Source organism: Somniosus microcephalus, chromosome 3, assembly GCF_052327205.1.
Source record: "Somniosus microcephalus isolate GS21.2 chromosome 3, FLI_Smic_1.0, whole genome shotgun sequence".
NCBI lineage: Eukaryota > Metazoa > Chordata > Chondrichthyes > Squaliformes > Somniosidae > Somniosus > Somniosus microcephalus.
Window position 1 is genome coordinate 163,374,451 of NC_140989.1, and position 27,586 is coordinate 163,402,036.

Genomic DNA, 27,586 nt, shown 5'->3' on the forward strand with positions numbered 1-27,586 from the left:
ATGTGCACAAATCTTTGAAGCTGACAGGGTAAGTTGAGAAGGCTGTTAAAGCATATGGGATCATTGGCTTTATTAATAGAGGAATAGAGAACAAAAGCAAGGAAGCTAAACCTTTATAAAACACAGGTTAGGCCTCAGCTGGAGTATTGTGTTGAATTCTGGGCATCACACTTTAGGAAGGATATCAAGGCCTTGGAGAGGGTGCAGAAGAGATTTACTAGAATGGTACCAGGGATGTGGGATTTCAGTTATGTGGAGAAGCTGGAGTTGTTCTCCTTGGAGCAGGGACGGCTTAAGAGGAGATTTGACAGGTGTTCAAAATCATGAAGGGTTTTGATAAGAGTAAATAAGGAGAAACTATTTCCAGTGGCAAAAGGAACAGTAACCAGAGGACACAGATTTAAGGTGATTGGCAAAAGAACCAGAGATGACGTGAAGAAACATTTTGTTACACAGCGAGTTGTGATCTGAAAGGGTGGTGGAAGCAGATTCAACAGTAACTTTCAAAAGAGAATTGGCTATATACTTGAAGGGAAGAAAATGATAGGGCTATGGGGAAAGAGCAGGGAAGTGGGATTAATTGGATAGCTTTACCAAAAAACCAGCACAGGCATGATGGATCGCATGGCCACCTTCTGTGCTGTATAGTGCCTTTAATGTAGCAAAACGTCCCAAGGAGACTGAAGCAGGAGTTTGAAGATTGGGTGATATGTAGCAAGGCAAAGGGGTTTTGAGATTGAGTGTATGTTCTTAATGACTGAAGGATCTGTCCCTGGTAGAGTGGAGGGAGGTGGGACCAGTGTTAGATGAGCGGAGGTCGAGGAAGTATATAGGGCTTGATGGGGGTGGGGTGGGGAAGAGGAAAGAGTCCAAGGAAGGACTTGAAGGACAAGGATTTTGAATCACTGCACTGGGTGTTAGGGTGCTAATGGAGGTGGGCAAGGATTGGAGTAATAGTGGAGCAGGACTTTGTGTGAGAGAGGCTGGGTGGTGGAATTCTGGATGAGTAAGAATATGAAGGAGCTGGAGAGACCAGCAGTTAACAGTGGGGCTATCCCACACCTATAGAGTCAGTGAGAAAACTTTTGAACCTATAGTGTTAGTAGAACCCAACATGCCTGGGAGAGAGAAATCCAGGACTGTTGCTTTCTCATTGGGTCCCTGTTGGGGTGCCCTAGTGGAAAATTGACATCAATGAATCTTCAAAATTTGTTGACTTGCTGGGAATGGCCAAATATTTTAATAATTTGTAATCTAAGTGAAACTTTCTGTGCCACATAAGCAAGGATTTGGAAGAAGTGCAGCTACAGTGGTGATTACATTTTAGATCTATAATTGAACAGAATGCTTGAAAATGCTGACTACTTGTTTCATCTTTGTTTTTAGTTTTGTTAAACGCAAGTCTGGTTCCATGTTGAGAGACTTACTTTTGAGTGTTTCTGTTGCAGTTGGGCAAGGTGAGCCGCCAAGCATATCTCGAGAGGAAGAGCTGCAGGAAATGGAGCTTGACCAGAAGGAGACTCCTGTCGAGACCAAAGACGAGGAGCAGAACGATGCCCAGGAAGACGGAGATCTGCCTGCAGAAATTGGCGAGCAGCCCGAGGAGGCACAAGCTGGTGAGGTCGGCTTTAAGAAAGTCTTCAAGTTCGTGGGTTTTAAGTTCACGATGAAGAAAGAGAAGTCGGTGAAGTCAGAGCCTGTGCAGCTGCTGACAATGAAAAAGGATGAAAATGGTGTGGCTGGTGAGGCAGATGGTGAATCCAAGCAAGAAGTGGAAGGAAGCAAAAATGGTGAAGAGAGTCCAGTCACTGATGCGGCCGAGGGAAGTCCACCTGAAGTCCTTTCCCCTGGAAAAGTGGAAGAATGCACCGGCCTGACAGAAACAAAACCAGCTGCTGAGGAGCCATCGGTGCCTGTGGAGTCTGCGGTCAGTCCAGTAGAAAGCCCTGCTGTGGATTCTCCTTTGAAGAGATTTTTTAAACAAGGCTTTTTTTCAGGATTGCGAAGGAAGCCGAGTTTCAAGAAGGCCAAAGATGAGTCGCTCGAGGAGAAGACTGAGGCACATGGAGAGCAGCAAGGAAATGGGGACCAGGTCAATGCCACTGGAGATGTTAATGGCGAGAAGCTTGACAATACAGCTAAAGCACAACCTTCAACTGTAGACCTGGCTTCCGCTTCACAAGAAGCTGCTGAAATCATGGATGTTCAGACAGCGCAAGAAAATAGAGAGAGAGAAGATGACTTTGAAGACCTCACGGCAGAGCTAGCCAGCGTTACGGAGGCGAGAGAGGCACTGACTGTGGACGAAGGTGAGAAGACAGAAGTAAAAGAGAATGGTGTCCCTTCAGAACAGGATAAAGCACGAGGTCCTGCGTTGAAGTCGGCTGCCACAGAATTGGAGACAGATCAGGCAAACCGGCTGACCATGAGGGTTGAGCAAAGCGCATTGTCCGAGGGGCAAGCGAGACCAGAATCTGCCGAAGCCCCAACAAAGCCTCAAGCCGAACAGACAGAAGTAGCCCAGGAGCAATCTTTAGTCAAGGCCTCTGAACCTATTATGGGTGAGGCTGAGCTCTTGTCTTCACAAGAAAAGGCCAAATTGCAAGGCAGCCCGCTGAAAAAACTTTTCATGGGCAGTAGTATCAAAAAGCTGTCTGGTAAAAAAACTAAAGACAAGAAAGGGGAAACCAAATTGGGCGATGCCGATGAAGATGCGAGGATACAATCTTCAACCGAATCCGAAGACAGTCCTGAAGGCCAGAAGCCAGAGAGTCCTTTAACTTCTCCAGAAGAAATGGGTGAAATGATCCCAGCAGAGACGGTAGAAACCGATTTGGCGCATCCAGAAATGGAGGGGGTAAACGGTGCTGCTGACGGAGAGAAGAGGAAGGAAAGCATCACTGCATGGGCTTCGTTTAAGAAGTTAGTGACACCGAAAAAACGTCCAAAAATACCGTCCGAGAGCGACAAAGAAGATGAGCAGACCGATAAAGCGAAGAGTGCAACAATCTCTTCCACGGAGAGTGCTGTCTCGGTCGAGAAGCAAGAAGAACCTAAATCAAATGCTGAGGAGGAAAAATTGGAACGAAGCATTGAGGATCCTAAAAAGAAAGTTGACGCCTCGGTGTCCTGGGAAGCGCTAATCTGTGTGGGATCTTCGAAGAAGAGGGCGAGAAAACTGTCTGATTTGGAGCTCCAAAAACCAAATGAAGAGGTCCAAAAGCCGATGGCGGAAAGTGGTCAAGCGCAAGACCACGTTGAGGAATTAAAGGCCAGCAGCCCCCAAGATACTGATCAGGAACAAGGTGGAACATCTCCAGAGTGTGTCGAGAGTCCTGTGGAAGGTGAAGCGTCTGATGGGGCTGTCTCCACGTGGGAATCTTTTAAGAGATTGGTGACCCCTCGGCGCAAGTCCAAGTCCAAGCTTGAAGAACGTGCAGATGAATCTGTAACTTCCACCGAAGCTGTTCTTCCCGAGACCGAACCTGCTAAGGAGGAGTCATGGGTTTCTCTCAGAAAACTGATACCAGGCCGAAGAAAGAAGAAGTCTGATGCTAAACCTGAGCAACTTCAGGCAGAGTGTACTGGAAAAGAGACCAAATGGAGCGAGTTTGGAGTGAACAAGAGTGATGAAGAGTCTGATACACCAGCAGTAGTTCCACTCTCTGAATATGATGCTGTAGAAGAAGAGAGAGCGAATAAGGAGCAGCAGATAACAGTAGGAACTGATGCAGTCCACATGGCTGATCAGGTCATGGATGGCGGTCTAATCAAGTCTGAAGCTCCACCTCAAATTGGAGAACTGAGTGCTGAGCAAACTTGTACAGTGGAACGTGGACCTTTAGAAGCCATCAAAAGCAGCGCTGATGAAAGATCTCCATCGTGGATATCGGCAGCAGTTTCAGACGTAATCGAGAAGGGGGCTGAAGATGAGAAAGTAGGAATAGCTGAAGAGACTGTGGTGGCAAATGAACTTGTAATGGAACAAATGGTGCTTAGTGAGACAACCGCATCAGCGGAAGTGACTAGTGAAATGTGCCCCGATGAGATCGCTGAAGAGGCGCAAGAGATTATTTCTGAGGTAGTAACAGCACCGGAGTACCCAGCAGAGGAGTCCTTTACAGAAGAGACAACTGAAATGGTTTCAGCCGTCTCACAGTTGACCGAGACCCCAGTGACGACTGCAGAGGGCACTCCTATACGGGAGGACGAGGCCCTGGTAACCAGACAAACCCAGGAGGTGCTGCAGGAGGCTGCTGAAAAGGTAAAGCTATCGACTAGTCCAATCGTGTCCTTTCGCGAAATAGTGGCTGTACCAGAAATACAAGGTGGCATTTGTGAGCGGGGGCCAGAAATTGCCATGGAAAAAACCCAACGTAAAGTGGTCAAGGCCTCCTGTGAAATGGAGATGCCAGAGTCGGCGGAGAAAAAAGCTGAAAAATCAGACGCTGCGTCCAAGGCCTCTGAAGTAGTTGAAGGGACTAGCCATGTGGCACCTGTAGAAAGTGAAGATGTGCAGCAAGAGCTTGGTGAAATGATTGAGCAGACAACTACTGAAATGCAAGAAGTTGCAGTCCTCCAGAGGATTGAGACCAAAACCACTCCTCCAACAGAGAGTGCTGCTTCTGCTTGCCTAGCAGCTGAAGTTATGCAGGTGGTGGAAGTTGATGCAGCGCACGTGGGCAAACTTGACATTCCGCGAGAAGAAATGGTTGAAGGGCCTGTGGGGCTGATGCACAAGACCGATGTGGAAATTGTAGCGGAAGAGATTGTGACAGCGGAGATTGTATGCAAGGCTGAAACTGGGATGTCCGAAGCCGTGGTAGAGAAGGTGGGGACAGAAAAAGCGGAGGTTGTACGTGAAGCTACCTTGCAAGCTAGTCAAGTAGAGGATTTGAAAAAGCCAGAGGCTACATGTGAACAGCCTGTTGAAGCTACTCGAACAAGCTGTATGGAAAAGGTTCAGACAGAATGTAAGGAGACCATTGAAGCTACTCCTGCAGAGGTTGCTGAGAAGATGGGAACAGAGCAAATTGCTGAACGCAGAGAGACCACTGAAGTAATTCCAAAAGAAATTGCTGAGAAGGTTGAAGCAATATTTGAACAGACGGGTGAAGCAATTCCAAAAGTTGCTCATCAGGTGGGAGTGGGAGAAGTTGAGGCGGTTTTTGAAGAGAACATTGAAAATGCTCAAGAGATTGTTGAAGAGGTGGGAGCAGAAAAGGCGGTGGCTTTAAGCAGAGAGACTGTAGTAAGTGTCGAGAAAGTTGAGGCAGTATGTGAACAGAGCGCTCAAATCACTCCAGCGAAGGTGGAAGTGAATGTGACTCAGGCTGTATGTAATGAAGAGACTGTGCAAATTGCTCCAGTAGTTGAAGTGACTGAAGTTCTACATGGTGAAGAGACTATCGAAATCACTCCAGTAATGGGAGTGACTGAGGTTGTATGTAGTGAAGAGACCATCGAAATCACTCCAGTAATGGGAGTGACTGAGGTTGTATGTAGTGAAGAGACCATCGAAATCACTCCAGCAGTGGAAGTAGCGGAGGCTGCACGTAGTGAAGAGACCATCAAAATCACTCCAGTGGTGATGGGAGTGGAAAAGAGTAGGTGTGTGCATGAAGTAAAAAGTGATCTTGAAATTACAAAGCAGGAAGAGATTGAAAGAATTGAAGAGGATGTACAAAAGATGGCAACCGACAATGATAAAATAGCGCAGGAGCAGTTCACTGCCGTAGAGATTGTGCAACATATGGTTGAACCCAAAGAGCATGTGGAAGCTGTTGCTGAGAATATGGAAACTCTGTTGAGTGAGGCAGTGATCACTAAAACCCTTACAAGAACTGAGCAGAGAACAATGGGACAAGTAGTTGAAACATTGATTCCGGCACCTGAAATTATACAGCAACAAGCAAGTATTACAGGACTATGCAAAGAAACAATTGAAACCTCCATAACTGAGATTACAATAATTGAGGTTGTAAAGAAGATGGAAACAGAAATAGCTGATGCTGTTTGTGATGACAAACTTGAAGTCATGCAACCAGCGCAGCTTGAGGGAATCAAAGAGGAAACTCAAATTGAGCTCGGACAAGAAAATGGTGTGGTTGAGATACAGAAGACTGAAACTGAAGTGAACCGACCTATAACTAAAGAGAAGATGGATCCCACGTTGGCCATAGATCAATTTGAAATCTCACCGGGAGAACAGGTTGAAAAAACAGAAGTCATGGAGACTGCAGAAACTGAGGCAGTTGAGTCTGCAACCAAACAAATTGAAACAAAAATAACTTGTGTTGCTCATGAGCCACAGAGCACAGCAACTGAAGATGTCAAAGGTACACGTGAAGGTACAAGTCTTGAGCAAGCAACAGAAGTGGTTGAGCTTGTAGAAAAAGTGGGGTGTAAGCTGGCTACTGTGGAAAAGGACAAACCAGCACCAGATGAAGAGGTTGAATTCATCAACAAGGCTTTACACAAAGATGGTGAAATAGTCCAGGATGACCAATTGGATGCAACAGATAAAGATGGACAAGATGTGGCTGTACCTAAACCGTTCAAAGACACTGAAATGGCTGCTGAGGCACAAAAAGAGGATGATGTGAAGTTATCCAATGGAGCAACTGATAAACACTTAATCAAGTTGCCTGCAGAGTTGGCCTCCACTAAAACTTCAGTTGAAGGATGTAAAGAAGAATCTAAACTTGAAGCAGCTCCTGAATCAATGTGTCTAACTTTGGAAAGTGAACATGAAGTAAAATTACACTCTGCTTCTATTGATGAATTTCAAACTGTACAAAATGAGACGGTGACCCCGATTGTGGATCTTTCTACAGCTGAGAGTTCAGAGTCCCATGAAGTGGTTTTCCTTGTGACTGCAGCTGCTGTGGAAGAGCATGTTATTGCAGAGACTGTAGCATCTGTGGTGACAGAGATTCCAGAGTTAAGTGCTGTAGATCAGGTTCTCCAACCAACTAAGCCTGATGACTGTATTATACAAGGACCGGTGGTAGAAACTGTAACTGCCATTGTAGAGGCTGCAATAGAAATGTCTACTGGTTGCTCGTCAGACACTCCTGATATGGTCCATGAAATAGGCTCCACTCTTGATGTGCAGAAGCAGCAGAGCTGCAGAGCTGAGCAGCTTGAAGGTGGGTTGGCTGAACACAAAATCAAAGAAGTTGTTAAACAGAAACTAGAGTCTTTGGAAATAGAGACTGAAGTAAAAGTTGGTCAAACGAGGACATTCAAACAGCAAAGCACGATAGTTGCTCAGGGTCTAATTCAGGATGTTGTGATGCTAACTGAGAAAATGGAGGAGCAAGTAGATATTGTTCCTTCTCAACAGGAGCAAGACTATGAAAAAATGCATAAAGACAATGAAGAAATGATACCAGGGCCACCAAAGGTCACAGCAACTGCAGGAAGAGGGGATGAAGTAGTTGATCAAAGAGTGCAAACTCCAGGGAGCCAGGACACTAAAGCAATAGAGCAAAAGGTGTTGACGCAGCCAACCACAATGGTGTTTGAGGCAACCATTGAGGGTGATCAGGAATCAATTGAGACTGAAGCTGTTGCATCAGTGGAAACCAAGGGAGAAAGGGAATCTCTGTCTGACCACATTTCTGAAGAGTCTGCAATATTGCCTGACAGACCCAAAGTGACCAAAGCAGAATGTTGCCAATCATTAAAGAAGCCTGAAAAAACACTCCCATCTGTAGAATTGACTGAGAGAAAAGATCAACTTGTAAAAACCCAGCCACTGGCTGAAGAACAAACGTCACTACAAGACGTCAAAGCCAGGATGATCTCATCTACCGAAGAGAGCCTAACACAAGGACTTGCAAAAGAGAAGCTAGAAGATGTGGTGGAAACCATTGTTCACAAAGATGATATAGAGACAGACGAAAACCAGACAATTGAAAAGCAAGAAATGGAGACTGGGCACCAAATGGGTCAATCCTCTACTTTAGAATGTGCAAAGGGCGCTGCTGAGAAGACACCATCCTGAGGCAAGTGAAGCCCTTGCATTGTATTGTGGGTAACAGTCCTTGAAGGTTTACCTTTGTACTTGTCAGGTTGGTTTTTGCCCACATGAATTTCTTTCATTTTTCTCGCAGTGTTGCTCTGGTTTAATAGAATTTCAAATTACTAGAATAAAGCCAATTTAAGCTCTGGTTTCAGGTTTCCTGTCTAATTTTTAAATTCAGTATCTGAACTAAACAGAATTTGAAAGAGACTGACCAGTAAATTGCCTAAACAGGGTGATTTAAAATTTAAACAGTTTTAGCATTTTTTTCACTTTCCTATTCCAATTGGAACACCCCACTTCATAACCAATTAACTACTTTTTATGTGTAGTTACTGTTATGTAAGCAATTAAAACAGCCAATTTTTGCACAGCACAATTCCAGAAACACAAACAGATGAATGACCACTTGATCTGTTTTGGTAATGTTGGTTGAGGGATAAATATTGGTCAGGACACCAGCGAGAACTCCCCTACTCCTCTTCGAATAGTGCAATGGGATCTTTTACATCCACCCGAGAGGGAAAACAAGGTCTCTGTTTAACGTCACCTCAGATAGTGCAGCACACCCTCAGTGCTGCACTGGAGTGTCCGCCTGGATTATGTGCTCAAGTCTCTGGAGTGGGGCTTGTACCTATGACCTTCTGACTCTGAGCAGTGCTACCATTGAAACCAGTTGACACTTGCCGTTTAAAAAAAAAAAAAACTTTCTTAACTTAATTCATTCTGAGCACAAGAGACTACTTAGTGGTGTGAAAGTCACTTAAACTGCACATTCTGTCAACCTTATGCCAACTTAGACCCATTGAGTTTGTTTTGGTGTAGATGTTTTTGCAGTGATGCATAGACAGGAGAATGTAGATACTAATTTAAAAACAAAGGTTACTCTGGTATCCAACAATTTTTTTGTCATTACTGCCCTCCTGTTCCTCTTTCAACCTCCAAATCGGGAGGGGACTTGCTGTCATTTGCTGTGGAGTTATGGGGAAGTGTCGTGACCTGTATCACATGGTACAAGCTTAAGCTCTTTCTTTATAAGATGTTCTTTCAACTGGACCTTAAGGTCTTTCCCTGGCTGAAATCTTGACTGCTGATAAACGCTAGAAACAATTTTTGATGCAGTTCACTGGAATTTTGATTCATGATTTGTTCTGTAGTGAATTTTTGAGAAGCTCTTGAGTATTTAATGCTATCTATGGCACTTTGGAATTGTCCTCGGCCTCCAGTCTGTAGCTTTGCATTGAATGCTGCAAGGCCTTTTTATTTCATTCACGGGATCAACAATCTAGGCTGATACTCTGATGCAGTACAGAGGGAGTGCTGCACTGTCGGAGGTACCGTCTTTCGGATGCGAGGTTAGACTGAGACCTCGCCTGCCTAACTCCTTTCCTACTTCCGTCTTGAATTCATACTGTTCCCAAATGTCAAGGTTCTTTTTCTGCAAAAAGTCTGCCTCGAGCATAAAAATGGTCTTAAAACAAGCCTCATCAAAACATGGTCTGACCCAGAATTGGAATTTATTGTCATAAACTGAGTAACAGCAGCTATTCTTGTGAAATACTAATTGTGTGTGTGTGCTTGCAGATCTCCAAACAAACATTTGTGAAAAACAGAATGTGAAGTCTGAGAGGCTATAGGAGTATCACACAACTCTACTGTGACAAGACCAAGTACCACTGTTATGTTAGTCCTGTTGATTGACAATCCCGAATCAGTTCGAGAGCTTTACCTACTGTTATAGTTATGTAATCTAATGGTTTCTTGCTTTTAGCCTGATGCCGATGATAAATGTAATGTCTGTTGTTGAACCAATGCCCTTTCCCCACTGTTTTCAGGCTCCGTGTGGAAGGGAGCCAGTGTCTGAAAGTTCTGGGAAGGGTTGGGGTATTTGTTCACTGAACTAGTGAGAAGGTTCTCCATGTATCATATTGCTTCTTTGTATGAAATTTAATTCTAAAAATATCCTGAATATAATAGTGTCCTTTTCTTAAAGTTATCAGTCTGGTTAGAGGAGAATCTAATTAAGGAATAATTCTGAGTCCGCTCTAGCTGGCCAGGGCCTGGTTCTTGATGCTTGCCAAAGGTATTCCAGAGATGACTTGAACCTAGAACAGTCTAGAGTGAAAGCGGTCCATACAGATTTGTAAATTCTCACCATGGCAGCTACTACAGGCTACATCTGATAGCATTTCAGAATTTAATTTGCCTGACAGAAGCTGTCTTTTACCTTGGATACAGAATGAAATGGACCTCATCAAGGTGACTAAAATATTGAAGTGCACTCCAAGACACTGGCAAAGCTGATCTCCATTCTGAGGAATGACTTGAGATTAAAATACCTTCATGGGGAGAGTAAGGATCATTTTAGTGCATTGTTCGGAGTTGATGAACCATGCAAGTGCGGCTAAACTGAGATCCCGGTTGTACCAGGACTGTCGCCAGTGCTCCTGAGAATGAAAGGCAACTGCCATTGGCCAATTGCTTTCGACTGTCAGAAACTGGGGTCAGAATGTTAAAACTGAAGTGCCATTAGCGGAGGCCAAGCTCACCAGGAAACTCGTTTATCAGCATGAAATGAAGATGCATTAAATTGGGTTACTAGTCGAGCTTTGTTTGGATTTCCATAACAACCTCCAAGATGTGCCTTGGTATTGCATACAATTAATGCTTAACACATCATTATAATGTTCCTGTTTTGACATTTCCGTTTGGTCTATTTGTGACTCTTCATCATCTCTCCCTCCACACCCCCACCCCAGACACGCCGCTTACTAAATTATAGCATTAAAACCATGTTGGAGCTGATCGTTCCGGTTAGATAGACCTGTCCAGCCCACTTCCCTCCCCCTCTCCATTAATAAACCAATACCATAGCCTGTAACACAGCGTCACTGTACAGTTTCCGTCTTGAGTTAATGTGGTAGTTTACAGTGTGGTCGGGTTAATAAACTGTAACTACTGTACACTGATTTACTGCATGTCATTAACTAGAGCAGGATCTACGACCCAGAGCCTAAGGCTGCTCTCATTAACACTGCTGTGCTTTTATAACTGAATGTGAAAGTGACATTTGTACAAATTGTATTACCTGTGTACCTAAAGCCATATTGGAATACTTAAAACAAAACTTCTACAAATAAAGTAATAGCATTAACTTCCTTGTGTGTTTTTGTAGTTTCCCTACTGTGCATGGGATGGGTTTATGCTGTGTGAGGTTGACTACTAATGTTTGCCATGAAGATGGAAAACCAGTCGACTGCTCTGATTAATTTCATTAGAAACTTGCAACACAGGAGGCCGTTTGGGCCATCGTGCCTGTGCCGTCTCTATCTCACTCCCCTGCAAGTTTTTCCCCAATTCCCTTTTGAAAGTTACAGTAGAATCTGCTTCCACCACCCTTTTCAGGTAGTGCATTCTGGATTATAACTCGCTGCATGATAACATTTCTCCTCATCTCAACACTCTTTTTCCTCCCCCCCCCCCCCCCCCCTTTAAAGCAATTGGCACACTGAAAAGGATTGCATTTGACAAAGGAAACATGCCCAAAGATTTCTGCTAGATTTTTCCTGCACACCCCCACCCCCTCCAACTATTGGTGGCCAGCCTTCAGCTGCCTCAGCACTGTTCTAACTTCTTCCCTAGGACCAAGTCCCCTTTACTTCTCTCTCCACCTTTTTTAAAACCTTCTTACAACCTATTTTTTGACCAGCTTTCAGTCCCCTTTTCTCCTAGCTCTCCCATCATGGCTTGGCACCCATTCCTTTTTGTATTCCTCCATTCTAAGGCACAGAGTCATGGAGGATGATATAATTGCAAATAATTTCCCCCCACGTTTCCCTTTATCTCTTGTTTATTCCCCCTCGATCTTGGTCTTTAAATACAGTCTACATCTCCCTGTGACTCCTGCCCCAAATGCAGTTGAGTTTATAGCTCAGCAGTAGCCCTCTCTCCTGAGCCCAATGTACATAATCTAGGCTGACACTACAGTGCAGCACTATATTGCAGGAGGTGCCGTCTTTCATAGAAACATAGAAGATAGGAGGAGTAGGCCATTCGGCCCCTCGAGCCTGTTCTGCCATTTAATGAGATCATGGCTGATCATCCAAATTCAGTACCCCATCCCTACTTTCTCCCCATATCCCTTGATCCCCTTAACCTTAAGAAATATATCTAACTCCTTCTTGAATATATTTAATGAATTGGCCTCAACTGTCTTCTGTGGTAGAGAATTCCACAGGTTCACCACTCTCTGGGTGAAGAAATTCCTCCTCATCTCAGTCCTAAATGGCTTACCCCTTATCTTTAGTCTGTGACCCCTGGATCTGGACTCCCCTGCCATCGGGAACATCTAGTCTGTCTACTCCTGTTAGAATTTTATAAGTTTCAATGAGATCCCCTCTCATTCTTCTAAACTCTAGCGAATATAAGCCTAATCGACCCAATCTCTCCTCGTATGTCATTCCTGCCATCCCAGGTGAACCAAGGCCCCATCTGCTTGTTTGGATGGGTGTAAAAGATCCCACACGGCACCATTTGAAGAGGAGCAGGGGAGTTCTCTCGCTGTTCTGGCCAATATTCCTCTCAACCAATACACATTAACTGGTCATCATTTCATTGCAGTTTGTGGGACCTTGCTGTGTACAAATTGGCTGCTGTATTTGACGAAAACAGAACAAGGTCTACATAAATAGTAATTACCCTTCAAGTAATTAATTGGCTGTGATGGACTTTGGGATGTCCTACAGAGTTGTATCAATGCGAGTTTGTTCATCCTGCCCTCTGGTGCAACCTCTACAGCCTGTGATCCTCCACAGCTTGTTCTTCCGGACTTCTGCTCATTTGTGCTCTGGGCATCACCTGGTGTCGTCTCCTCCATTGGATAGGCCAGGGTGAATGTACCTGAGCTGGTGGTTGAACACGGATGACTGACCCTGAGGTGCATGGGAAGTCTGGGCCATGTAGCCCTGACGCAGCTTCAAGTGGTATCTAGGAAGATGAGATGCAATACTGTCACTGCAACAACCCTTCAAATATAATGAGCCACATGGTATCGTGGTTCTGTCTGTCTGCTTGATGCCAATGAGTAACCGTGAGCTGGGGCTAGGTCTCCATGGTCGCCATCCCTTGCTCCTGTGCTATCTCAGCCAATGTGCTGGAGGGTGGCCCCCTCAACCTCAAACCAACCAAAGTCATGAGTTATGGCACCCGCCCACCTATTACGTGCAGCCTTGTCCTGCATACAAAGAAGTGAGAAGTTAAATTTATCAGATCATCAAAAAGTAATACTTGAGTGCCACAGTGGGTTTGATTAGATGTACATGCAGCAACATTGAGATGGAACAATTTTTTGGAATGAATCCTTTTAAACAAGAGTTAAGAGTTAGTGTAAGTAACTGATGTCAAGTGCACCTTGCTGCAGAATGCTTATAAAGAAAAAAACCTTGCATTTATTTAGCGCCTTTCACAGCCAATGAAGTACTTTTGAAGTGTAGTCACTGTTGTAATGTAGGAAATGAGACAGCCAATTGTGCACAGCAAGCTCCCACAAATAGCAATGTGATAATGACTGGATAATCTGTTTTTGTTATGTTGATTGAGGGATAAATATTGGCCAGGGCACCAGGGATAACTCCCCTGCTCTTCTTAAAAATAGTGCCATGGGATCTTTTACATCCACCCGAGCGAGCAAATGGGGCCTCGGTTTAACGTTTCATCCGACAGTGCAGCGCTCCTTCACAGCACTTGAGCACAAAAATCTAGGCTGACACTCAAGTCTCTGGAATGGGACTATGCACAGTATATAGGAGTAGGCCATTCAACCACTCAAGCCTGTTCTGCCATTCAATTAGATCATGAATGATCTGTACCTCAACTCTATTTACCCACCTCTTTTCCATCTCCTTTGATACCTTACTTAACAAAAATCTATCGGTCAGTCTTGAAAATTTCAATTGACCCAGTATCCACGGCCTTCTGGGGGAGTGTTCCAGATTGCCACTACCCTTTGTGTGGGAAAAGTGCTTCCTGATTTCTCTCCTGAATGGCTTAGCTCTAATGTTAAAATTGTGACTGCTTGTTCTGTGTTCTCCCCACCAGTATTCAATGGGTTGCAAAATAGTGCAAGACAGAGTAAACACTTTACACAATGCACATTTTGGGTGCCTAGTTCAAATAAGGTACTGGTGGTTAATCCTACCTTGGCTGACCTGTTCAGGCCGGTAAATATTCTCCTTTGGCTCTGCACATTGACCTGGGTTACCAAGTGCTCTCCAACAAGACTTCTACAGAAGCTACAGGAATATATTTTGAGCATGTGATACTGCACCACTTCTCTCCAACAATTATTTTAACAGTCACTTTTATAAGTTCAAGTAAAAGGATTGCAGCTTCCCTTTAAGACAGCAGTCCTTGACATTACATTTCCCTGTGATATTATGGTTCCCTTTAAGGGGAAGCTAGATAATTACATGAGGGAGAAAAGAATAGGATATGTTGATAGGGTTAGATAGAGTGGCAGGAGGCTTTTGTGAAGCATAAACACCAACATAGACCAGTTGGGCTGAATGGCCTATTTCTGTGCTGTAAAATTCTATGTAATTTATAAATCATATTTTAGGAGATGTCTGCAATGCTTGCACATGGGCTTGATGCTCCACCATATCCTTAACCTGAACATATATATCCAATTCCCTTTTGAAAGTTACTATTGAATCTGCATCCACCACCCTTTGAGGCAGTGCATTCCAGATCACAACTCGCTGCGTAGAAAAATGTTTCCTCATGTTGCCTCTGGTTCTACCAAATCTCCCCTTAATCTTCTCTGCTCTAAGGAGAACCCCAGCTTCTCAAGTCGTGCATCCCTGGTAATAAATCTCTTCTACACCTTCTCCAAAGACCTGACATCCTTCCTAAAGTATGGTGCTCAGAATTAAACACAATACTCCAGCTGTGTTTTATAAAGGTTTAGCATAATTTCCTTGCTTTTGTACTCTATGCCTCTATTAATAAAAGAAAAGCATATGGGATCCTTGGCTTCAACAGCCTTCTCAACTTGTCCTGCCACCTTCAAAGATTTGTGCATGTACATTCCCAGGTCTCCCTGTTCCTGCACCCCTTTAAAATTGTGCTATTTGGTTTATATTGCCTGTCCTCATTCTACAAAAATGTATCACTTCACATCTCTGCATTAAAGTATCTCTGCATTAAAGTTGATCTGCCAAATCTATTGTTTTTTTCTACATGATTTCTCCGTGCCTAGTATGTGAGGTTGCTGAGAGTCTGAGAAGCTCTTGAGATTGCGGTGGTTGTCGACCTCAGTGAGCAGGGGTTTCAGATGGTCCAGTTGCAGTCTGTGCCACATGTGCAGCCATTGAACAAAGGTGGCAGAAAGGTGCACGTCATCCTGAGAGACTGTGATCTCATCCATAGCCAGTTCATGCATGCTTGTTCTTAAGCAACAACCAATTATGCCCAATAATCTGTGTGACAGCAAAACCAATCATATTAGTGAAGCCCTATCATTGGCTCTCCATGCAAACTCCAACCCTGTTGATAAGGACAAGACAGTGGAACTCAGACCTGTAGGCAGCAGTAATAAAAACTGAAAATGCTGGAGACGCTCAGCATCTGTGGAGAGAAACAGAGTTAACGTTTCAGGTCGATGAATGAGAACAGGAGGACTTTAGAAATGAACAGCTTTTAAGCAAGGGCAGACCCCCCCCCCCCCCCCCCCCAACCACCACAGTGGGTCTACCACATTCCCAGGCTACAGGATCCTTCTACTCTTTGCCAGGATTAGGAGAAACCCTGGGAATTGATAAGAAACTGGTTTAAGGGTAGGAAACAAGTAGTCGTTTAGGAGTTCTATCAGAGTGGGGAATCACAGGGCTCGGTACTGGGACCACTACAGTTTCTAATTTACATAAGTGATCTGGATTCAGAAACTTAATGCAGTGCTAAAATTTGCATTTGAATCAGAAAAGGTAGCTCAGAAATGAGAGAGAGCAAGTTATTTAAGTTATTCAATCGGAGATGAAATTTAATGTATACAAATCTAAGTATTACACATAGGAAGAAAAAATAAACACACATGTACTCCTTGAATGGTTTTGAGATAGTTAAGGATGAAGGTGAAAGAAACTAAGAGAGGATTCCAAGTCGACGCGACGCTCAACCAATAGAGAGCAGCAACCAACAAAGCCAATAGGATGTTGAGCACAAGTCAGACGAGGTACTGATTAAACTTTATATTGCTCTAGTCAGATTGCACCTTGAAGGCCGAGTCCAGTTCGATGGGGCGGGGTAGCATCTCTCTGGATAGATGAATCAAGATGGGCCTCATCTATAATTATCTGGTGATCTTGTAATACCATTGCAGCCATTACTCACTTCATGGCAGGTCAAAATACCACAGGTGGAAAAGCTGTAATCGGTACAATATACAGCAGAAAAGTTTCAGTGAGACAGTACAACAATGTTTCCAGTTCCTACCAAGCTCGTTTTATTCAAGTCTTTGGTATTGGCAGCGTTATATTACACATTGTACAGTTATTAACTAACAAAGTTTTTGATTTAACAGTAAAGTTGTGGCATGGAATCAAGACAAATACAGATGTGATGTGTATTCAGTTTGTGTATTTAGGACTAAACACAAATGCTAAATCATAGAAAAAAGAATGTAAGGTTGAAGCTTAGCCCCATGACTTAATCAACAAGGCATACACGACTCTTTTAATTAATCTGTATGTATGCTTTGTCAAATAAGCCCCCAACTACACAGGTGAACTGGCTGGCTTCCGAGCAGCAACTTAAAAAAAAGTTACATAAAAAAGGCAACACTGTACAATGCATTTGAAATCTTGACAATGCTGATAAGGAGCGCTATTGCAGGTGATGTCACAAAAAACAATGCTCTTAACCTCTGCAATTTGAAATTCAAGTAAATTTCAGCTTCGCTATTATCAACATATTTAAAATCACGATCAGAAAATCTTGAGCCATTTTGGGCCAAAAGAAAATGTTTATGCCCCCAATTAAACTGGCCAATCCTCAATTTGTTTTGGTCAAAGATACTACAGTGTATTACTTATTGTTAACTAGAATGAAGGAATGTACTCTCCTCACCTGGGACTCATTTTACAAGACTGAACTACATTACTGTATATTTTCCCTTTTGAAACATGCTTCACAAAATACTGATTTTTTAAAAACCTACACTTTATTTGAACCATAATTAATGCAAATAATAGGTTTGACACTGAACAACATGTTTATGCTTTATTAAGTATTTTAAGGCAGTTGAATTTTTTTATTTCAAATATTAATCCTACCATAATAAGTCTATATAAAACTTGTAACAACAGAGCAATTTACACACATTATTATCTGGAATTTCATCATTGTGTTTAGGAATTTAAGTTTGCAAGTAATACCTTAGTATATCTCTGGGGGCTTACTAAACAAAAAGTGGTTAAATAACTATATAGAGACACACAAAACTACAAATAATAAGCAATAAAACAAAATACCTTGGGGTTTCATGCATCTTGTAACACTAACATTTATAAGTAACAGTTCCAAATGTACCAGTCTTGTGTACCCTTTCATAACCAATTGGTAAAATTAGTAATTTTGTTGTAAGTATCATGCTTATTAATTCTATATACTTCAGAAAGTGTTTTTAGTGCACGTCTACAATAAGGGCACTCTAACACTATTGGTACTAACTAATCTGACTAGTACGGTTTTGAATGAAGTTAGCTTCTTGTGTACTAAGCAGCAAAAATAAAAACAGGCGAATTGGAAAAAGTCAATCACCAGGAGCACATTTCTCAGTTTGCTCACCTCAGTGTGACAGGGCATCAAAAAAAAAAATGCTGTCACTTTTGTTCCAATCTAGATCAATGTTTTGCGGGGAAAAATAAATTTCTACACAGCTTATACAATACCTACAGGACAAGTGTTAACATTTTTGGTACATGTGCACACTTAGTCAGTAAATATTTATTGAACAATAAACCAAATTTGACAGTTGCTTTTTGCAGCATAGACCCCCTTTTTCCCCCCTTCAGATAGCAATGATAATTTTTTGCAGATTACGAGTCTACGATACAATTAATCTGGAATATGATGAAAGGATGGATTTTCTCTTTATGGATTGCTGTTCTTCAGCTTAGGTTTTTTGCCCAGTATTTAAGAACTCTAAAAATGTATAAAGACATACAACACAGAATAAATAATGCATATACTACTTCTGTAAAACAAGTTAAAGTTACAAATACTACTACTGTATTTTGAAGTCAGCATGCATAGATGTTCTTTTAAGCTCCCCCCCCCCTCCCCCCCCGAAAGCAGATTACACAGACAGGTCAAAGAGCAAATTGTAAATAAGTGAGGTAAAAGTGATATTCAGATTTACACTGAACACATTTAAAAACAGGGTTATACAAGGAAATAGGGAAGAATGTGGAGCACCAGAGCACAGCTTTGTTCTATCACACTGGAAAACAGGTCTCGAATATCTAAGAAACAAAATTTCCATTTCCATATGTGAGCAATTTGTATTTAATACCATATCGAACAAGTTCTATCTAGGAAATACTTTTCATATATATGATTCACTCATTAGAAGGGCATTCTAGTTGACACAGGAGTCGCTGCAATATCTTTGAAATAAAAACATTTTTGGTATTTCACCATCCCAGGTTCATGCATTTTTCTTTGCCAATAACATTGACTGAGTTGTTCAACTTTTGAGAGTTAGTCATATGATGACTTAACCCTGGGCATGCCAACATTTTGGATTCATTATTGGTTCAGCAATGCCACAATAGCCTGTCTGCATATTGTTTATGATTCGTCATTTGTAGCAATATACTACCAACAAGTGGGGTGTACTCAGTGATCAGCTGATAATTAGTGAAGCGTAAGAACATTTACCAACAGCTCTTGCATCTCTTTTGAGGAACAGGAGTTTTTACTTAAGCACAGAATGTCAAGTGCTGCACCGTAACCCCTTGAAACTGTCAGTCACCAATACTTTATTCAAACTGGGTACCTTTTAGTTTGAGTACACATCCAATGGGCTCAACAGGAGTTTGTTCACTTCTTTGAGACTGGAGTTGGTTTAGAGAGGCTGAGTGGAAAATAGCTCAGTGAGGCATATACATATCATGATGTGATAACTTCTATGTCTTTGGGACACCGTGATTTAATTTCCTACTCAACCCACTTTGTAAGGGAGGTACTCATCAGGCAACACCAGTACAAGTAAAGAAAGAACAATGCACATCAGTTTCCTTTAGTGACAGCGTGAACACTACTAACCTGGTCCCAAAGCAGCTCATGATTGACGGGGGCTAGTCTGAACTCGAGTGCAAACACTGACGGATACAATTATGCCACCTGAATTTTCATCTTAAAAGTAACAAGATCCTTGGATAATGAATAATGACCGCTTTTGCCAGAAAAGAAAGCCCAGAACTAATTTAGAAAATAAACTTTAACATCCTCATATCTAACAACTATTAATTTTGAATTGTACATTATAAGAAACACATTGAAAAGTTGAGTAAATGAAGAGTTTTCATTCCACTAAAACGGCCTGACCATCCTCCACATTGTGCACCGTCTCTGACAGTGACTGGCTTGCTTCCGTCACTTCACAAGCCTCTGAAGAGCCTTCCCCTTGCACTGTTGGTTGGCCTTCCATCAAAACAAACGCATCAGAGTTCTGGTTTTGGCATGAATGCCGAACAGCTTCACTAGCAGTTGAGAAGCTTTTATCACACAGATTGCACTTGTATGATTGGTTTGACTGGTTTGTTGTTAGGTACACTGGATCCATTAGTGACTGGCTAGTTTCTTCCGAGGAACCTTCAGTGAGCATTGCTTGCTTATTATCCACCATCATAAAGGTATCAGAGTTCTGGTTAAGGCACACATGCCTGGCAGCCTGGTTGGCCCTGCAGAATGTTTTATCACAGGTACTACACTTGTAAGGTTTGCCTGTGTGAATATACATATGCTCTCGCCAGTGACTTTTCTGGATGAATTTACGTCCACAGATGGAGCATTCGTACTTTCGCCTTTTTACCTCCCTATCTTGATCCCCTAGCTCCAAGTTGTCAATGTCTGCAATGTCTGATGGGGGTGGTGTTTCTGCTTGCAGTTGGCCATCTGCCATTGGCGAATCATTCTTCTGTTGTAGCTCACCATCGCTAATTACTTCTGCTTCAGGTATTTCCTCAGGATCTTTCGCAGGTTTCCCAGGCTCTACCATTTGGCCCAGCATATTCATTCCTGCTTGGTTGGTAACTTGAAGTGACATTCCTGTATGGAGCTGCAGGTGTTCGCGCAGGCTGCTTCGTAGAGTGAACCTTCTGCCACAAAGATGACAGACATAAAACTTTGGAAAACCACTATTCCTTTTCATAATACTGGGCTTAACATGAGCTATTGCATGTATTCCGGGCTGCCCATCTAACATGGGGATATTCTCGCATCGTTCTTCAGCTGTTGGGGGACCAGCTGGAGAAATCAAGCCTTGTAGTGTGCCTAAAGGTGCCACAGATGACTGCCCAATATGCTGAGAAGGCTGGAGAATCTGTGCACCCGGAGGATGCTGCTGGCTACCTTCTGCACCTCTTTCTTGCTCCATCCGAGAAGAATGAGTATTAGACCTGGGCTCTCGCCCAGACTTTTCTCCTGCTGCTGATAACCTACTCTGAGGTGCGGTTTGATTATCTGCAATCTGGATGCCATAGAGTGAAGACGTCCACGCGAAAACTTGATCGGGACGAGGAATGGCTCCATGGCTGGCTAAGCTGGCTTCTTGAACTAGTGGGTATGCATGCAGGAACTTAATTCCCTGCTCAAGACGGACAGGATCAATAATCTGGGGAGCCATCTTCCCAGTGTACATTAAATGCAGGAGGTAGCTAAAGATATCTGGCTGAATATCCGTTGGTTTCAGTCGGACACAGTCACTGTGAAAAAATATTAAAATGTTTACAAATACTAAACAATCCTATGGTTTTCTGCAGGTTTGCTTATGAAGTCTAATGTGCATCAGGATGTCAATATATAGCAGAACTCTATTATCCATCAAAATGAAGGAGATAATGGAAATTGGTGGATAATCAAGAGCTCCCAATATTGGTCTTACACATATACACCAATGTACAAGGCTTAGCGACAGTACAGTTTCAGACACCATTAAAAAATACACATTAAAGCCATCGAGAGTACAGCGTAGATTCACCAGTATGATACCAGAGATGAGCAACTTGAGCTATGTGGAGAGACTCAAGATACTGAGGCTATTTCAACAAGAACAGAAAAAGCTAAGAGGAGATTTAATAGATGCGTTTAAAATTATGAAGGGGTTTAGTAGAGTGCATATGGAGAGATTAGTTCCTCTGATTGGGGAGCCACGACGAGGGGTCATCAATTTAAAATGGTCAGAGAGAGAGGTGTTCGGACAAATTTCTTTGCTCAGAAAGTAACGAGAGCACTGAATGCTTTGCCACAGGGAGTGGCTGAGGCAGAGAGCAATGCATCTTTTAAGGGAAAATTTGATAAATACTTGAAGCAGAGGAAGATATAAAGCTACAGGGAGAACATAACACAATTAAATTGTAGTTGGATTGCTCTAGGAAAAATCTGATGGGCTAAATGGTCTTGTGCTGTAAATGTCTATGATTCTAAATTCTCAGTTTTCAGACTCAGAGGCATAAAATAGAACAAAAAAAAGTGTAACAAAAGTCACTTTAAAGTTTAACAAAGCACAGTTGAAGAGAGAGATTTTTATCACTTGGGGAAAGTGTACTATGGGCAGAGCACACCCTTCATCCTGCAGGTGAGAGGGAAGCAGTCAACTGTCTGATAACTTGGTGCCATCAATGTCAAAATGTCTTAAAAGAACATCGTATCTGTGCCTTTTTCATGTTTTAGAACATTCCTGCTCTGGGAAAACCCATTGGGGTATAGAAGATGGAAAAAGAAAGTAAAGTAAAATCACAACAGGCACAATATTCTTAATTGTTTTCGTTTAAAATCTTGAGTCAAAGCATTACCTGGTTTGATGGATAAAAAGCATTTTGAAGTAATTGGAGAACGAGGCAAGGACTGCTTTATGTGCCTTGAAATAGACATCACCTATAGCCACTGTGCAGTCACACAGGAAGCCAAACTCTCGCTGGGCATTGAGTTGTTGTAGCAGGATTAGACCATGGTTAGCCAGTTCCATATTTAGACCCTAGGAGGTACAAGAAAGGAGGCTACATTAAACACAAGACACAGAACAACTGAACTGAGAACCCAAAACTGCAACAGCCTTGTACTGTACTCGTTTTGGATGTATTTTAAAGTTCCACATTCCTCTACAATTTACCAAGATGAATGTGTTATATATCAGCTGGATATCCCAAGTCTAAAAAGTTTTTTTTTTTTTTTTAAAACAGCAATTAACTCTTTTACACATGAATACTCAGAATTCAACAACTTGCATTTATAATGCTTTTAACAGAAAAACTACCCAAGGCAACATATAAGAGAAAGCAGAGTTTTAAAATGGAGAAAAACAATTACCTACCTTGATGGAATATTCCTTATTCTTCAAGGAAAAGGACTTTTACTATTATTATTAATATTAATAATAATAATTCAGTGGCAATAAACACAAATTTGTATATAAAGAAAAAAACTTTGGAAATAGCAGTGTTGGTCACTAGCAGTGGATGGATCTCTAAGAGAATACTAAAGACCAATCTCTCCAAATTGTGCACCTTGATTAGCTGGTCAATTCCAGTGACCATTGTTTAGCACAGTTATTGATCATTGTGCCAGTATAAATCAGCCATGATCTAACTGAATGGCAGAACAGGCTCGAAGGGCTGAATGGACTACTCCTATTGTGAAGTTACAGGATGCAGTTTTCCAACCTCTGACAGTTTTAATGTTGGCAGAATCATGCGTGTCTAACTCTGGTAGAATAGTGTGGATTTTGCAAAGAGATTCACTGACAGCTAGGGGCCACTCAACATCCTGTGCAGTTTGTATTAGGAGGCAAGTGATGCATGGTCTAATACTAAACTGACATCTGTGATGTGTACACGTATTCAGGTACAAAGAATACATTAATTAAATGGAGATAAACAAAATGATGGTAAAATGGAGAGCATGAAATCAAAAAATGAGAGATTATATGACTGAATTAATGGGGAAACAAACAAATTAGATCGTTTTGAGCCATTTTCCCACACTGGACGGAATTGCCAGAATTAATTTGAACACTGGCCTCTCTTGTATACACAGTACCAATCAATTCTTACTGTAGCAGCGCAGTGTTTTTATGCACTTAGTGTAAATAATGCAGCACTAATAGATCTTCAATGGCATGGGCACAAGCAGTCTGGGAAGCGGAGTTAATTTTCTGATGTTTATTGTGATTCCGTTGCAGCTTTTAATTAAGCGGTTTATCAGGTAACCGATGAGGGTAAATATTATACATATTGGTACTTTACCGGTACTGAAAGCTACAGGGATCATAAATATACTTAACAAAATATACTTTACCTACCATTTTACAAAACTTTACTTAAGATGCAAATAATTTTGTTCTTCCCTCCCCAAAACTTTCTCATTATAAAATATGTATATTTTGTTCTAACGTCCAGGGTGAATTTGCAGTATTTGCTGAAGCTGCAAGTGCTCTAGAGGTTATTGTAAGAATATATTTACTCCCCCTTATTTCTCATAATAGAGTTGTAGTTCATACTGAATCAGAGCAGCAATTACCAGCCAGGTATTCTATAGTCTCCAATAACCAGCACCTTGAACAGGTGGTCCTTTACTGTGATCCGGCTTTGGCTATGACTGACTCCAGCCATAATGGCCAAACTTTTGGACAAAGTGCGTCATAAACTTTCCCTGCTACAAACATCATGTCCCCTCAGCAAAACTATCCTCATCCCAAATAACACCATTAGCTGGGATTTTTTTTAATTTATTGGCTTTAGTTTACACTGTATAAAACATGAATAGTGAACTCTCCACAACCACTATTCACACTTCACAACTGTGTTTTCTGACTGGTTTGTCACAGTACACTCTGGGTATCATAATGAAAACTGCAATTCCCAACTGCATGCCTATCTCATACACACAATTACTCCCAGACCTTTTCTATTTGGCTGTTGTGATGGACTGTGGATATTGTACTTCCGCAGGAACAGGATGAAAAGTACAACACACACCCGCACAATAGCCAAAATCTTAGCATCCGGGTTCAAATGAAATTTTGAACTCAAGAAACTAGCTCCAGATGCAAGGGCAGGAATTTCTAATATTTAATAACTAATTTAATGTGCAAGTTTAGTGATTTTTTCAGAATTGTGTAATTTTTTGTACACTCAGTTATTTCTAGCTGTACGCTCTTACCCAAGTGAAGAAAAATATTGGATGAAAACAGTGTGAAGAAATTATTTGAGCAACGTGACTGATTTTGTGCCTTTTCCCAATTAGTAAATGATTGATTTGTAAAAAAAAAATCAGTGTTCATTTTTCTGTTGGGTACACATTCTCTGATACATCTTCCTACGCTTTGATTTGTTGACATTTAGCCAATCAGATTGTTAACTTAACAGGTAATTAGTTATTTGAGCCAATTGAGTTTTTCACCCCATGTCCTAGTGGCACACTGAAAGTGTGACACAGAATTTATATATTTTTATATAACTAACTAACACAGGAAGTGAAATCAACACTAAGGAAACTACTTTAGGCAAAGGAAAAAAGGGAAATGTTGAAAAAAAGTAAACCAAATATAAAACAAATCGTTTACAGTACGATGTCATCAGAGTGACTTCTGGGGAGTAATATGCCAACAACTGGTGAAAACTGACAGGTTCTTGTTGAATAAAACACTTAGAATTTGCACTGGAGCAAGTGTAAACTACAAGCTATAAATGCAGCAAACTACAAAGTCAACTGCAATTGTTTTAAAAAGCAGAAGTTACAGTTAACAATTTTGTAGATGAATACTCATTACACTCATGCCTGTCTGTTCTATCTTGCCGTATTTTAAATGGGTCACCACCTCTGTTAAAATAGCACACACAGGAATGCTGTTCAAACACATTAAACATTCATCTGAAAATATCACCAACAGTAATGTCTAGACTATGAATCGGGAAACATACTAAGGATGGCAGGAAGTTATATTACTGTAATACCTCTCCCCTAAAATTGTGGGGGGGAAATTTATGAAATCATTGGTGAATCTCACTGGGTTTCCACAGACTTCAGGCACTCTGCAGCAAATGCAGCCCTTAAAAACATACACCCAGCCCCATTGTCCACCCCCAATTTTTAAGCTCAAAACATCGAAGCTGTTAAATAATTAAAAGCAAAAAACTGCAGGTGCTGGAAGTCTGAAACAAAAACAGAAAATACTGGAAACACTTAACAGGTTAGTCAGCATCTGTGGAGGGAAGAGACCAGATAATGTTTCAGGTGTGGACCCTTCCAAAGATTTCAAGCATTTTCTGTTTTTGTTTGAAATAAATAACTGAGTTAGATCCTGCATTTACAATAATGACTATACAAGACTCCATGTGCATACTGGGACTTTTCCAACAGCAGGCCTTTGGGTATGCATAGCATAGTTACAGAAGTCAGATTTAAAAGGAAAGTGACATTAAAATTCTGAGGTAAACAAACAGGTCAGTAACCTGGGACTCAGTGGCAGTTGGGGTTGGGGTGGGGGGGGGGGGGGGTCCGAGAGTACTTGGGCAGAATGATGGCACAGCAGGGGTAGGGCTGGCACCACTTGGAGGGGGTGTGGAGAAGAAAAGTGTGGATGCAAGAGCAACTGGGACAGGGTGGGATTGTTTTACGGCATCTCAGACTGGAGATTAATTCAGTCAATCAAGTGGGACAGGAAGAGAAGGAGGAGGAAGAAGGGTACCTGGGGCAACTGGAGATGAGGTGCTGGGGCCTATGAGCTCGTGGGGAAGGGGGTGGTTGTCAAGCATTCTGGAGAGGCCTCGTGGGGGTAGCGGTCTCAAATCTGGGAGCACTTGTAGAGGAAGGACTGGGATTACTGTTGCACTATAGCAGAAGCAGCATAAAAAAAAGCTTCATAAATTGACCTGTCTCACCATGTTGACAAAATAGCAGTAGATGCAATGGAAGGGGTGACAATTGATAGACAGGATGTGCTAGAAAGGCTGGGTATGCTTAGACTGGATAAGTCTCCTGGTCCAGATGGCTTGCATCCCAGGTTGCTAAGGGAAGTGGGGGAGGAGATAGCGGAAGGGCTTGCCATAATTTTCCAATCTTCCCTAGATGCAGGGTTGTTAGGATTGGAAAGTGGCAAATCTGACACCGTTACTCAAGAAAGGCTGCAAGGACAATCCTAGTAACTACAGGCTGGTCAGTTTAACATCAGTGGTGGGTAAAGTTTTAGAAACAATAATCAAGAAAAAAATTAACAGGCACTTGGAGAGGTCTAAGCTAATTAAGGAGAGCCGACTCGGATTTGTAAAAGGCAGATGGTGTTTGACTAATCTAATTGAATTTTTTGATGAAGTAACAGGGAGGATTAATGAAGGGAATGCAATGGATGATGTCTACATGGATTTTAGGAAGGCATTTGACAAAGTACCACATAGAAGGCTGGTTAAAAAAATTGAGGCGCATGGAATAGGTGGGTCAGTGGCAGCTTGTATAAGGAATTGGCTTAAGGACAGAAATCAGCGAGTTGTGGTAAATGGCTGTTTTTCAGACTGGAGGATGGTAGACAGTGGTGTTCCCCAAGGGTCAGTGCTGGGCCACTGCTTTTTTTGATATATATAAATGACCTGGATATTGGAATAGAGAGTAGAATTTCTAAATTTGCCGATGACACCAAACTTGAGGGTGTGGCAAACAGTGAAGATGATACCAATCAACTGCAACAGGACATAGTTAGGCTAGCAGAATGGGCAGACAAGTGGCAGATGGAATTTAATACAGAGAAGTGTGAGGTGATGCATTTTGGCAGAAGGAACAGAGAGAGGCAATATACACTTAATGGCATAGTTTTAAAGAGTGTGCAGGGACAGAGGGACCTGGGAGTTAATGTGCATCGGTCCCTGAAGGTGGCAGGACATGTTGAGAGAGTGGTTAGCAAAGCATATGGGATCTTGGGCTTCATAAATAGAGGTATTGAGTACAAAAGCAGAGAAGTTATGCTGAACCTTTATAAAGTGCTGGTTAGGCCACAACTGGAGTATTGCGTCCAGTTCTGGTCACCACACTTTAGGAAGGATGTGAAGGCCCTCGAGAGGGTGCAGAGGAGATTTACCAGAATGGTTTCGGGGATGGGAAATCTTAGCTACAAGGATAGGTTGGAGAAGCTGGATTTGTTTTCATTAGAGCAAAGGAGGTGATTTGATAAGAGGTGTACAAGATTATGACAGGTTTGGATAGGCTAGACAGAGAAAGGTTGTTCCCACGAGTTGACAGTACAAGGACTAGGGGACACAGATTTAAGGTTTTAGAGTCATAGAGTTA

The 27,586-nt window shown here is 42.1% G+C and overlaps 3 protein-coding genes across 4 annotated transcripts in view; 1 reads left to right on the plus strand and 2 right to left on the minus strand.

Annotated features, from left to right (window-relative positions):
• LOC147121514 (uncharacterized) overlaps positions 1 to 15,252 on the plus strand; it is a 48,407-nt gene extending 33,155 nt beyond the window's left edge. Inside the window, exons 2-4 of the mRNA XM_085981832.1 lie at positions 1,449 to 5,440; positions 5,495 to 8,012; positions 9,614 to 15,252. Of these exons, the coding sequence (XP_085837958.1) occupies positions 1,449 to 5,440; positions 5,495 to 8,011 (6,509 nt within the window). The 3' untranslated portion in view covers position 8,012; positions 9,614 to 15,252. The remainder of the gene's footprint in view (positions 1 to 1,448; positions 5,441 to 5,494; positions 8,013 to 9,613) is intronic.
• Positions 1 to 27,586, minus strand: part of mthfd1l (methylenetetrahydrofolate dehydrogenase (NADP+ dependent) 1 like) — a 725,847-nt gene that overhangs the window by 376,662 nt on the left and 321,599 nt on the right. The gene's annotated exons all lie outside the window — the stretch shown is intronic.
• LOC147121515 (zinc finger and BTB domain-containing protein 2-like) overlaps positions 18,373 to 27,586 on the minus strand; it is a 45,400-nt gene continuing 36,186 nt past the window's right edge. Inside the window, exons 2-3 of the mRNA XM_085981833.1 lie at positions 22,105 to 22,286; positions 18,373 to 21,015 (exon numbers count right to left, since the gene is read on the minus strand). Coding sequence (XP_085837959.1) covers positions 19,614 to 21,015; positions 22,105 to 22,277 — 1,575 coding nt within the window. The 5' untranslated portion in view covers positions 22,278 to 22,286 and the 3' untranslated portion in view covers positions 18,373 to 19,613. The remainder of the gene's footprint in view (positions 21,016 to 22,104; positions 22,287 to 27,586) is intronic.